Raw genomic sequence first — 14,041 nt, 5'->3', positions numbered from 1 at the left:
CAGGTTGAATTGAACATTTTTTCAGCTACACCCTGACAAAATTAATAACGGAACATTGAAACTCTAATGAGATCCAATCTTTCAACGTGGAAATTTCGAGAATCTTACTACAAAACAAAAAGAAAATGTAACAATCTCAATAAAAATTTGTCCTGAATACTTACTCGTTACTATTTCAGAAATTATTTAATGTATTAATTCAAATGTACTTATAAAAGATACTAACCATAGATGAGTTAGTTCGACTATCTTGTGAATTAAAATATTATTTACAATAAATTTTATCAAAATCTAATATATGTAAGACACGCTTAATCTATTATATATTCGTAACTTAGCAAATAATTATTAAAAAATAGTTAGATTTTAATTTCATATATCACACACGTAGTTAACAAAATATAATCGAATTAAGTGAGAACTTAAACAATATAGTACAAACACAACATGCTACCACAATGAATAATAGGCAGAACCACGTTTGCTGTCAAAAACATCTTTAAACATAGATGTTATAGAATAACAACCATGGTCTCTTCTCACGAAGAGTATACCCCCAAAAAATTACATTGACCTCTTCATATATAATCCAATATACACAGAAATTTAAATGGTGGTCAAGTCCAACTAGCATGGTAATGTTGTCACATACCAAGATGCACCAAAAGAATACATTGACCTCATTGATAAGAAAACCAATATGCGTCAAAAAGTTACTGCAGAAATAATCATATAGTGTTCCCAAAGGCTCACACAACTTTGGATGTTGATCAAGAAATGAAGATATGCAAACAGTGGAGTGTGGTAAAGCATATAGGGGTCTCTACAAAATAACACAACTTAATTAATATCTTAACAAAAAAGGGATAACCCCTTTTTAAACAAATCTAGTGGCACTAAATTAAAATGCAGGACATTGTTTAGGGTCATGTACTAAGCATTTTAGAGTAATTTGTGCTGCTTGTATCGCTTTCTTTCGCGAATATTGACCCTCTATCTCACCATCCATTATGGTTTTCAACTTTTCTTTGGAAGAGAAACAAGGCTTGGTTCTTCTGCTCTCTGGACGTTGAATCAACTCACGCCTGTCAGGCATTTCAAGATGCACTACACAAACCCACACACACCACTCTACACATACAAGTGGCCTGTTTAAATATTTATACAGTTCATAGGCAAATGTTCAAGCATTATACACACTAGATTTCTATTTCTAGACTCCCTCTTCCCCAACTTCATCTTCCATAAAGCTTGATTGTTTGAGGAGACTTTGTTATAATTTCTTGTTTTATTCAAAATTACAATATATGTTAGTACACTCCTTATTTTTCACTACAGGAATGGTGAAAACGACACAAGTCCTTTCTTTTTTGTTTTTCTGTATAAATCTCTGAAACAAAAAAATCTAGAGGTATTTTAGTAATTATAAGTTTAAGTAGGAGATAAAAACGAAAAAAAGAATTCTGAAATTAATTCGACGTTGTTCGTTATTTACCATATTTTGCTTCCATTTCATTATTACATAGCATAGCATGTAAATAATCTCGGCTCATATTATGCCTAGTAGTCATTACTACAGCCAAAAAACATACAGTTAAAGCTGCTCCAATTGCCAAATGTATGCAGTTATAATTTACCTGTTGCGACATATTCTGAATTTTGGCCAACAAGAATACACTTAAAACTGTTTCTTTTTCTTTTCCAAATAAAAATAGTGTCTCTGAAAGTTTAATACTGCCCATATCAAGTATCTTATACCAATTTCAGGCTACAGTGCAGTCGGTGCATACAAAGGGCATGTACTCGTCTGCCAAAGTAGAAAATTACTGAGGCGAGCTTCTCCAGAAGTTCTGATCAAGATGTCTGGGTCAGGTGCAACTGCCATGTACATGTTTTTCCCAACATCCGCAAGTTTTATAAAAGGAACCTCATCCTGTTTATGCTTTCTCTCTTCAGTCATTTCAACCAGTCCATTGTATGATATCATTTCAGCTTCACTGTAGTTACCGATATCATTCTCGACATTATTCTCAGACAACCCATCTTTCCTCGCAGCACATTCTACTTCACTACTGCGAGCTTTGATTGCATTTAGATATTCTTTACATGAATCTTGAGAAATCAAATCAAAATCATTTCCTTTCAGGACCTGATCAATTCTTGAAAACGCACCATTTGTAACTTTCACTTTTTTTCTCGTTTGAATTTCATTCAATTTTTCCTTGTAACATTCTTGAACAGCATGCACAATCTCGTGACGAGAAGTATACGCTACACAAATCAAAAGAACTCTCTGGTTGTTGTGGGCAGTAACTCTCGTTGCCTTCTCCACAGCAGCCCTAACAGGCTCTGTCAATAGTTGCATGTCTCCAATGAAATGTAATCTAACACCATACTCATTAATGAGACTTTCTTGTTCAAGCAATTCCTCAATCTTTTTCTGCATCAGTTCCATCAAGGACTGAACTTCTGTAGACTTCCTTTTAAAGTTATCAATGCTGAATGCATAGACAGTTACATACCTCACTCCTAATTCATAGCAGTATCTAAGGAGGGACGTGAGAACATTAAATCCAGCCTTGTGGCCATCACCTTCTTCCATGTTTTTCTTCTTTGCATACCTCCGATTCCCGTCCATGATGAAAGCAATATGACTTGGTACAGGACCCACAGATAAAATGGCAAACATACATCTTCTTACATAACAATTTAAACCACCAAACAATTGGCCTATAATATTTCCAATATTTTTCTGCATTGAACTGTTAGGTTATGAAACTTGAAGAGTCCAAGATAAACCTGATTAAAAGGAATTTCATTCTAAGGTAGAAATAAGTGTTAAAGCAACAACATTTGAACATATTGTAAGAAGAAAGTATGACTATATTGTGAATTGCAAACACAGAGATAAAGTTTTATAAATATAAAAACAGAAAAATCATAAATGGCATAGTTCAGGCACCAAATAAATTGGGTGCCTCCCCGCTACTGCTTATGCATTAAAATCAACTTCCCGAACAGCAAATGACATTATATTCCATTGATGATTTAAGTATCAGTACTCTAAAGGCGGATGGAACTATGCGATTTGGGACTCCTATAAGTTTGTTGCAGCAATGAAGCAAAAGCAAAAATCTAGGATTTAAAACATTATTTAAAAGGATCAAATTTTCCTAACAATAATATCAAAGAGAAATTATAATTTAAACTTTATCAACAAAAGAATATACGTGGAAACAATCAATAATCAGGAGCACACCCATGAACCTAGTTAACTCCTCACGTAAACTTGTTCTGTAGTAGACATATAAGCACCCTTTATAGATTTGTTTACATATTCAATATTTAAATGCATTTGTACTGTGCATTAAATTTTTAAGATCGCTCTGGGAAACAAGACTTGTGCAAATATTTAGCACCATATTCAGGATTTAAAACCCGGGCCTTTGATTAAATAGGAACAATTTCGCATGTTAATTCACACATGAAATCACATTTAACATCTTAGTCCTTATGCTGTTTTTAGGTGATGAGAGGAGTGCAAGTTGCAGAGATATCTAACAAGGCAGCAATTGATATAGGTGATAGTTGCTCCAACAGCATACATTTATTTCTGCCTTCAAAATCTGAAAAGGTTATGCTAAGCATGCTTGAACAACTTCATGCTGAGCCAATGAAAGTACACAGCAACAACAATTATAGGGAGAGTCAATGGCACCAAAAAGCAGTAGTACCTGTTATATTTGTTAAAAACAAAATCAGAAAAACAATTAGTTTTTATTTCTTCCTCAGTCAGAGAGACAATATTAGTTACAAAGACAACAGAAACTGCTTATACAAAAAATGATAGCAACAACACAGAATTTATTCCAACGATATATTTAATTGTCAAGATTATCAAACAAGTCAAATTTGTCTTTCTTATTTTAGTCCAAGAGTCCAAAAGAGGGTGAAAGAAAGAAAGAATTACTTAGGAAGCTAGGACAAACATCAAGCTGGACCAAGAGTAAAATGGTACTTCATTAACTACTTCATCATAAAACAACCTCTCTCCTCAAGTCCCACAATTTGTTGGTTCTTCTGATTTGATCATTTCCCTAACAATATTTTATTTTCAAAGCATCATCAGTGAGGCTAAACGCTACCAAATTCACTGCCTTGAGTATCCAAGCTGTTTGGTTTAGGCTGTATTAGAGTATTAAATGTTTCATGAGACGGTATGCATAAACTACCCGTAATCTTGACTCTTAAGTGATGTGACCCTTTGGGGTCTATCGAACAACTTTCCATTAGCCATAGACACTTTTCTTATTCTAATATAGATCTAAAAGACAAACTCTTTTTTCCCCTCAGAGATGTATGAAACAAGCAGACTCAAACGTGATACAACCCTCGAGATTTCACTTACCGGATACACAAAGTGACAAGAAAGTCAAGAACACAACCTTGTCTAATTTATTACCACATTCGAGTCATCACCAAACACAAATTTCAAACTAAACAAGTCAGATTCATGTCATGAATGGGACATACAGTAACCATTTATCGTGTATCATGAGTTACATGTTCGTGAGATGCACAATAACACACTCACTATAATCAGCATATAAAACAAAACAGCAATGAATGTCAATATTAGCAGCAATCAATAGCTAATTACCAGTCATTTTGCAATGCAGAAATGAGGGGAACATGAGAAGGTGGCAAAAGCTTGGAAATCACAGCAACAAAGAAAAACCCAATAAAGAAAACAGAACCAATTGACAGAAACAAGCATCCCCAAAATGTTCTCTCGTCAAATGAAGCCAACAAACGCATTGCATCACTCAACCTTCACCACAATCAAACACTTCTGAAGAGATTTCTGAAAACAAAAATAAGAGAATAAAATATTTGAGCTTCGTTCTATGATTATAAACGGTAAATTATAAATAGGATTTCATTTATTAAAAAAAAAAAATCAATTCACCCAAGAAAATAGTCATGCTTATTAAACTCGACTGTTAACGTGTAAAAAATGTAAAAACCGTACGACGACTATACGTTCCCACACAAACATTGCCCGAGTTGAATCGTAAGCAAACTCGATTTTGGAGCAGGATCGGTGGGCTCGCCGAGAACTCGGTAAGCTCCGCCAAACTCGCGAGCTTGCAGTCGAGTTGGCGAGTTCAGAGGGGTATTTTTTTTAAAACAAAAACGACGCCATTCATTGTCGTTTCGCGTGAAAATAAACAAAACTCACCCCGATTAGGGTTCGTTCATCACATCTACTGCTCGCGGACGCTTTCGTGGCTCTCTTTACCTATCCCCACAGAAGGCACTCTTTGTTCGCGAGGCGTTGTCGTTCTCTTTGTTCTCCACGCCGTCGTTGTTGCCGCAGTTTGTGACGTCGTTGTCGTTCCGATCATCGGTGTGGTGGTGTGTAGTGGTTCTCTTCTCAGGTCACCACATCGTTCCTACCGTCACCGTGGTTCTCTTCTTCCTTTCGGAAGTTTGTGCTCTGCTCTTCGTGCTGGCTCTGCTGTTGAAGTTTTTTTTTCTTCACTACCATTTCCCAGAAGCAATTAATTAATTAATTCCACATCTCTAGAAATATTTAACAGGAAAACTAACTAATTATATTTTAAATTTTCTTTTATTTTGTTTACATTTTTATAATGTAACTAAATTTTACTTTATATTCTTAAATTAGAAAATAAAACATTTTTAAACACTTTATTTTATTCGAAATAGTTATAATGATACAAATTAAATTATTATTTATTTTATGAGTATATAAAATTTTAAAATAAATCTGTATAATATTTTAATGATTTCGACATATAACTAAAAAATGACACAAAAAGTTATGATTACTTTAAGTAAAATCCAAAGTTCAAAAACTAATTATATATAAAGGCACATTCATATATTCATTTTAATAATATATATTAATAAATTTGTTTAATATGTATATAGATAAATTTGTCTAACGTGTGTTATTAGACTTATATAATCTGTGTATGAACAAATTTGTTTAGTATTTATTACTTACTCCTTTAATCACTATATAGATATATTCGTTTAATACTTTTTGTTATATTCACTGAATGAATATATGGAGAAACTTGTGTTATATGTATTATTAAAATCATTTAATGATTAAGTATAAATTTTGATTGATAAAATTAAATGCGACGATAATAGATTACTTGTGATTTGTAAACTTAATTAAGAGAATCAATTAGGTGATATATTATTCTTTTTGTTAATTGTTTATATATATATATATATATATATATATATATATATATATATATATATATATATATATATATATATCATTACTTTTAGTGTAAGTCCATTAAAATTGTTTTATTCCCTCTGTCCTAAATTAAAGGGTTGTCCCTTGTGAGTTGGCCTAAGGACTGACCCAACAGATAAAACTATCATAATTCTCACTTTTCCCTCACTTTCAGATAACCTTGAGTAGCAGCCGTCGACATATCTGCTAGGGTTTGATCCCTCACCACCGTCAAGTTCCGCCCAAGCTCCTTCTTGCTCAACGTAAGTATTCCTTCCTAGTTCATGCTGGTTCCCCTTTAATCATCTTTCGTTTCCAGTTAGGATCTCCTGTTAATCTCATCTACTGCTTCTGTTCCGTTTTTATATCAGCCCTGTAGTTCTTCCATATAGCTGTTGTGCTCATGGTCATGACGTCAAGGTCCTTGCTAGCCCTTTTCCAGGTACGGGAAGATAGGGTTTTTGAGAAATCGTTGGTATCCATGATTGCTTATGTAATATTCGTGTGATTTAATGGTCTGTATACTGCTATGAGTTTGTGAAATGTGCTATTGCATTGTTTGGCTTGGTCTTTGGTCTGTATGCGAGTGAATAGTGGGTGAGTACTGATAATCTCGCCCAAGCGAGCTTGCCTCGCCTAGGCGAGATGAACATAGGCTCGCCCAGGTATTCTCGCACGAGGGGTCGCTCAGGCGACTAGCTCAATTTGAGTGAGCGAGCATCTCGCCCAGGTGAGGAGGGTCTCGCCTAAGCGAGACAGCGCAGAGGCCACTGTTCCAGGATTTCGAGCTCTTGCCTAGGCGAAGAGAGCTCGCCTGAGTAAGAGACTCTCTCGCTTGAGCGAGACTCCTCTACCTGAGCGAGAGGCTGGGCGAGAGTGCGGTCTAGTTTGGCATTTCTTTCCCGTTCTTGGATGTTTGGCATGTAATTAATTGGATTACTGTGTGATGGCATGATGAGGATGAGTATACATGATTAGGGGAGGTTTACATGTGGTAAATTGTGAGTTTGGCATGATCTTTATGTGAATTATACATGAGGGGTTGGATATGTGTGTGGTCACAAAATTGGCATGAGTAACGCTGAACATTGATGGTTGGTAATCCAGTGGCATGGTATTGGTATGGGAGGAGACACTTTACTCATGGTTGGTAATATCGAGTTGGTACTGATTCAACATGTGATAAATGAGGGTTGACTACGGATGTTGGTATGAAGTTTCTATGCATGATATATGTGTTTATTTCTTGGTTGTTTGTATGTGTCGGTAAGTGGTCAGTACATAATCCCTTGGGGTCTCTAGGTGAGACTTCAGGGTCGTGCTTCAGTGGTCGAGACGTAATTCCATGACCCCTGTTAGTGGGTGTCCATGGTGGTGCCCCATCTGTATAACTTGGTAAGGATTCAAGGTAAGGACTGCATCCTGACACTCTAAGGAGTCAGTTAGTCTCACTTAGAGAGAACTAGCTCCTATGGTGAGAGTAGCAGGAAGCCTCAAACTCATTAAGGGCTAACCTTGTGGGGGAAATGATTCATTGTAACACTTGTAACACATCGCTCGGGGGTGAGCAAAGGTATCCACCACAAGTGCGAGCATCCGCTGAATCTAACCAGGTTATATGTATCCGGATGAGTCGAGTTTTAGTGTATTGGTTTGAAAAGTCATAACATGCTTGGGTGATGTAAATGTTGTTGGATGTGGAAGTGTATCTGATTGCATGATGAAATTATTTTGTGCTCTAGCTTACCCTACTGTTTGTGGTTGTGTGTTCCGTGGTGTGGTCTTTTCTTTTGCAATGATCATCAACTTGTTGATGTGAGCAAAGGTGAGAACTCCCCGAAATAATCAGGGTGAAGGAGGTTTTGCTGCATAGTCCGCTTGGACTGGATCTGGGCCTTTGTGGACTTTATTCCTGGGCTATGACCCATGTATTAGATTACTTCTTCTAGTTTCCTTGGGTTTTGCTGTTGAATGTTGTATCTATTATATTTTTGGCATCGTGGTGTGCCTAGGTTCTGTAGGGGTTGGGTTTAAGACCCCATGACTACGCTACTATACTATTGGTGTGTGACGTTCTTTTAATTGCGCTTATTAATTAAATGGAACGTTACATTTATAATTAAATATGATTTTAGTTTCTGAACTTTGACATGATATTAAAAGGTTCTATATGAAATTTTAATTTAATTTAGTTTCAGACTTAAAAAATGAATAAATATTATTCTTTTAACCTAATTACGTTAAATTTATTTATCGTGTCAAACACGTTTTTGAATTGATATTAAAACAACAATATGTCAAATAGTATAAACAATTCAAATACGAGAAGTTAAATTAATATCTAAGTTGGGATATCAATGATTATCTTCAATGGCTTCCAACCGCTCAAGTACTTGTTTCATTGAAGGACGTTGTCTAGGGTCAGGGTGTAGGCATTTCAGAGTAAGTTTTGCTGTTTTTAATGCAGCACTGGTTGAATATTGACCCTTTATCCTACCATCCATAATGCTTTTCAACTTCTTTTTGGAAGAGAGACATGGTTTGGTCCAATCAACCAGATTCTGCTGCCCTGTTGGCCTTCTTCTGTCAATTGCCCTCATGCCTGTCAGTATTTCAAGAAGCACTACACCAAATCCATACACATCACTCTTCACATACAAGTACCCTGTTCAAATATTCATACAATCCAAACACATGTTAGTTAGTGCCGGATCAAAGCATTGGATTCCATTATTCCTTATTTTTAGTCTACCTTCCTAACTTCATTTTCCACAAAAGCTTTCATTGTTTTACTACTATAACATTAAGGTGTTTCTTTTAAGCAAACTTTCTCTGTTTTCTTGTCTTTGGCTTATTTTCACAAAACACTGTCTTCGAAATCAAGAAGTCAGGTGTTATTTAAGTAGTTACATGTGAAAATGTGAAATAAAACCAAATAATACGTCCTCAAACCAAATAAACAGTTCATTCTTCCTACATTTTGCTTCCATTTCCTTCTTGCATATGCAAATCTTGGTTCATGTTATGCTTTGTGAAACATAAATAAATTAAAAACATAGTTTAAACCTGCTTGACTTGTCAATTATGTGCAGATACAGTTACCTGTTGCGAGATATTCTGGAGCGGCATAACCATATGTGCCCATGATACTGGTAGCCTGTGATTGTCCCCCAGATAGTCCTTTTCTAGCCAAGCCAAAATCAGATATTTTTGCATTGTAATTCTGTACGATAAAAAGCAATTCCTTACAAAAATTACGAGGAATTCAGCACTTACATTAAAACTATTATGCACTCATAACATCATGTAATATTCTTCAACTCGTCCAGGGACTATAGGGTTAAAAACACTAAGAAATAGACAATGAGAATCAAAATGTTGCCTTTTTTAGGTTTATATGTTAACAGATGGAGTTAAGCTTTTTCAAAATGAGTTTGGCTCGTAAAACAAATGATGGGGTCCAAATTAGTAATTGTCCATTTATCCCAACTTGATAGTGTATTAGCTCTGGATTCCAGTACGACAAAAGGCATACGAAAGTCAGCGAACAAAAACTAACTGACCCTGTCGAGAAGTACATTTGAGGTCTTGAAATCTCTGAATATGACTAAATTTTCGTTGTCGTGCAAGAAAGCTAATCCCCGAGCTGCACCGATAACTATTTTAAGCCGGGTGTTCCAAGAAAGCGGCTCCATGCTATTACTTCCTGCTCAGAAACAAGACAAGTAATATGAATTAAACTTATTCAACAAGAGAAGTTTTCTTTAACCTGTTTTAATTGTCTTCAATTCATACTTGTGAATAGATGACTCTCTAAGCTTCCCTTTGGCATAAACTCATACACAAGAAGAAACTGATCCTCGTCCCAACAGTAACCCAATAACCTCACCAAGTTGGGGTGAGAAAGCCTTCCTAAAACATTTACCTCAGACTGCATTCTCCAACCAACACAAAATCACGTTTAAATAGCAACTCAAGTTGTTCAAGACAAAGGATGTATGACACGAAAATTAAATGTAAAAGTAAAATTACAACATGATAGAACGATAAATATTTAGCCAGTTATGTTTTGGCATGTTCTCTAGAACATGGAACAGGACAAGTTCATCTAACTTTACCAACATTGTAAAGAAAAGTTTGTATTCAGTTGCTAACATGATAGCAATTAATTTAATATAAAGATGGAAGTGTGTGGGTTCATTAAAAATTTAAAGTCAAAGTTTAAAAAATGTAAATGAAAGAGTTGAAAACAAAGCGACCTGCCACTGTGAAAACCCTTGTAAACCTTCCGGGTTGAACATTTTGATGGCAACTACCACTCCAGAGCCTGGTTTAGCGGGGGTGAGGTTGTTCTCATCCAACCATCCCTTGTAAACTCTGCCAAACCCACCTTCACCGATCAATCTGTCGGACCTGAAATTCCCTGTCGCAGATTTCAGCTCCTCAAAACTGAACACCTTCAACTCAGGCCATTTCAGAATTTGGCCTTCGGGAAAAGGGAGAGGAGAGCATTCGCTGTCGATGCTTTCTCTCACGGAAAACTGAGTCTTTCTCATCGTGGTGGTTGTGGTGGTTCCGCAGAACTCGAAGTTGCTGCCGTGAATGTCTGATGAACCTGAAAACAGAGGAACCGAACCCCTCATGGGAAAATTCGAACCGGAGGAAAAAAGTAACGAATCATTCCCTGTTTTGGGATGAATTTAGAAAGGGCGCGGAAATTTTGATAACTTGCCCGGAGAGTCATGGCGGTTGAGAGAGGAGGAATGAAGAGACGGAGCACCGGAGAAGCAGAGACCCATCTTATGGCAGTCAGGAACCTCTGGTTTTGGTGATCACTTGGTTAACCATATTGTGTCTTGGTAATCTTCGCAACCGTTCGGAAAGCTAAAACAATATTTTAACAATAATTTTTCCATTTATAAATAAATTCCAGAAGACGGAAATACGAATTCTTGACTTTCACTTGAACTGATTTTTACTGTAATGCTTTTGAACTGATACATATAAGTTGTCTTGTTTAAAGCAAATACGTATGTTATGAAAGCTTAGTTGTTAAGGAAATAATATAGCCTAAAATACATTATAAATTTTAAAATATATTACAAAGAATCAATAAGTCTATCTATTACATTTATTAAATTCAATAATTTTTTCTTCTTCTAACAATCTTTTCCTTAAATTAATATATATTAATTCAATTTAAAATCAAACAACTATTTCAATTTCAAAAATAATGGCTACTTGATCTTTATTATTTTGATGAATTAAATTCTTTTAAGATATAAAATTGCACATAAATATTCTTATTTATTTTATATAGGATTGAAATTTTTGAGAATTTGATTATTGAGTTATTGTTAAAAAAATGATAGTAATTTTTTGAATTGTAATTCTTTATAAACTTTCCTCAACATATGACTTACAAACAAGCACAAGTTGCATTGCAATAAACTTTTTAGAACCAAATGAAGTAACAATTGGTTGCTTTTTAAAAGAATATGAAATCACGTTTCTTTTAAGCAAAAAGACAAAACATATTTACTTTCTATATCATCTAGATCATTTCCACAATTATTATTTATAAATCCAATCATATCACATTTTTCACTCTTATAATATATCCCAAAGTTTATGGTTCCTATTGAAGAATTCTTTTGTCACTCAACAAATATGATTGGGTAGGCCTAGTTGCACTAAGATACATTAGAGTGACAATAAATCATGGATACTGCCTACTCGTTACCATACTCATGAAAGAATTTTGCTCTATTATGACTTTTGGATGCTTTATGCTAACTAGTTTGGGGTACCCACCAATGTTGATCCCTTTGATTTTTTTTTTCTTTAGAAGAAATTCTGGTTAGGACTGTTTGGCTTCTTTATTTTCAGTTTTCTTTTCAAATTGACAAAGGATTTAGAGTAGAGGAAATGGTATTGTGGAGTTCTGTATGGTGAAGGGTGAAGAAGAAAGGTGAGATTGATTTTTGTGTGATTGATAATGGGGGAGCAGATGATGAATCGTGTTGGTTGGAGAGGATGAAGATTGTGAATATGGGAAAATGATATGGGTTTTTTGTTGAAGGTGGATGAATGAAGAAGGGGAAATCCAAAAAATGGAGAACATGTAGTGTTCTTCAAGTGAAAAGGTGAGAGTTTTTAATGGTGCAGTATTTTTTTTCACAAAAAAATTGAATCTAACACGTGGCTAACACGAGTCACTTTATGTGTTAATTTATCCGGCAAGTACATTGGAAACGATAATTTAAGGGTTAAGTATGTTTTTGCTCCCTCAAGTTTCAACAAAATTTGAAATTAGTTCCTCATCAAAACTTTTTACCAATTTAATCCTTCATCTTTCAAAATGCATGACTTTAGTCCTTTTAACTAAATTTTGTTAAGTTTATCTGACGTTTCAAGCGTATTTCATGATAGTATTTAAATTATTTACACTATTTGACACATTTTTGCTTCAATGTTAACTTAAATACTATCATGAAATGTGCTTGAAACATCAGATAAACTTAACAAAATTTGGTTAAAAGGACTAAATTCACGCATTTTGAAAGATGGAGGACTAAATTGGTATAAAGTTTTGATGATGGACTAATTCCAAAATTCACTTAAACTTGAGGGACTAAAAACATATTTAACCCATAATTTAATGTTGTTGGAAACGAGAGACTACTGTCACCTAGTTGAAGGTCTAATTTATCCAGCAAGTGCATTGGTTTTCTTGTAGTACAACAATGTCATATCCATAGAAATTTGGTTTGATAAAACAGTAATTAGAACTACAATTTCTCAATGACTATAACCCACATGAAAAATATATAAACTCAATAGTGGTATCAGAGCCGATGGTTTTCTTTTGAAGTTCAACCGTCATTCTGGAGCTTAGGGTTTCCTTGCAGTGAAGGTTTCCTCAAATGTAGCTCAACGCCAATATCGTTGCTCAACCTTAGGCTCTTATTTTGGATTTTCTCATTTCATCTCTTCCAACTTAACTGTAACTTTAGGGCTCGACACCCACTTCTTAATTTCCTTCGTTTTTTCTTGTAAAAAAAGCATTAACATGTTAAATTCCACGTTTTATAATTTTTCACTCTTCGTTCTGTATTTTAATGCAAAAGAGACTATTTTAATGATTTTTACATTGAATTTAAGCAAAATAAGTGTTTAAATGATATAAAATGTTACTAAAACTAAACACTTATTATAGATAAAAACCAATACTATGCTTTTGAAAGTATAGGGACCAAACAATATAAAAATTTCAACTACAAACCATTTATAATTTTACATAATATTTCATGTAAGACCCGAGAAAATTAAATAGTTAAGTAAATAATTATTTAATAAATGCGGGTAATGGAAGCCTTTAAGGCATTTAATGTAAAATGGTTGAGAGTACTTTGATTATGTGAAAGGACTTAGGTTTGAGTCCTATGTGTGTCGATTTTTGTGTGCTATTTTATTGATATATTTGAGTGTGAGATGTGATAATGAAATCCTAAATAATTGGGGATTATCACAAACATGACTTGGTTGAATTAGTTGTGTAATTGCCTTGTGATTGAGTGGTTGTGGGTTCAACCCTTGTTGAGAACAAATTAGCCCTTTATTTTTGTTAAAATGCTTGTGGTCTGAATGTGAAAGGGTGGGAAAATCCTTCAACCCTTGTTGAGAACAAATTAGCCCTTTATTTTTGTTAAAATGCTTGTGGTCTGAATGTGAAAGGGTGGGAAAATCCTAGAGCTC

General features: G+C 34.7%; 1 protein-coding gene and 1 pseudogene across 3 annotated transcripts; both read right to left on the bottom strand.

Moving 5' to 3' along the window:
* Positions 1 to 1,621: 1,621 nt before the first annotated feature.
* On the bottom strand, positions 1,622 to 4,862 carry LOC114178393 (dehydrodolichyl diphosphate synthase CPT3 pseudogene; annotated as a pseudogene). The gene is made up of 3 exons (XR_014993620.1): positions 4,661 to 4,862; positions 3,606 to 3,734; positions 1,622 to 2,799 (listed from the first exon to the last, which is right to left on the bottom strand). The product of XR_014993620.1 is annotated as a dehydrodolichyl diphosphate synthase CPT3 pseudogene (transcript).
* A 3,622-nt stretch (positions 4,863 to 8,484) lies between these two features.
* Positions 8,485 to 11,239, bottom strand: LOC114175734 (putative serine/threonine-protein kinase PIX13). Of its 2 annotated transcripts, none has more exons than XM_028060521.2 (6): positions 11,016 to 11,239; positions 10,543 to 10,898; positions 10,079 to 10,214; positions 9,862 to 9,989; positions 9,386 to 9,506; positions 8,485 to 8,948 (listed from the first exon to the last, which is right to left on the bottom strand). In XM_028060521.2, the coding sequence occupies exons 1-6, from the start codon at positions 11,080 to 11,082 to the stop codon at positions 8,638 to 8,640; spliced, it is 1,119 nt and encodes a 372-aa protein (XP_027916322.2). In that variant the 5' UTR covers positions 11,083 to 11,239; the 3' UTR covers positions 8,485 to 8,637. The 2 variants fall into 2 exon arrangements, with proteins under 2 accessions (XP_027916322.2, XP_027916321.2); XM_028060520.2 differs by having other exon boundaries at positions 9,847 to 9,989; positions 11,016 to 11,232.
* Positions 11,240 to 14,041: the final 2,802 nt, after the last annotated feature.

The sequence above is a fragment of the Vigna unguiculata genome, chromosome 3 (genome assembly GCF_037176805.1).
Source record: "Vigna unguiculata cultivar grain cowpea cultivar isolate G323 ecotype 2 chromosome 3, ASM3717680v1, whole genome shotgun sequence".
NCBI lineage: Eukaryota > Viridiplantae > Streptophyta > Magnoliopsida > Fabales > Fabaceae > Vigna > Vigna unguiculata.
Note: the sequence above shows the minus strand (reverse complement) of the source record. Positions and strands in the feature narration are given on the sequence as shown.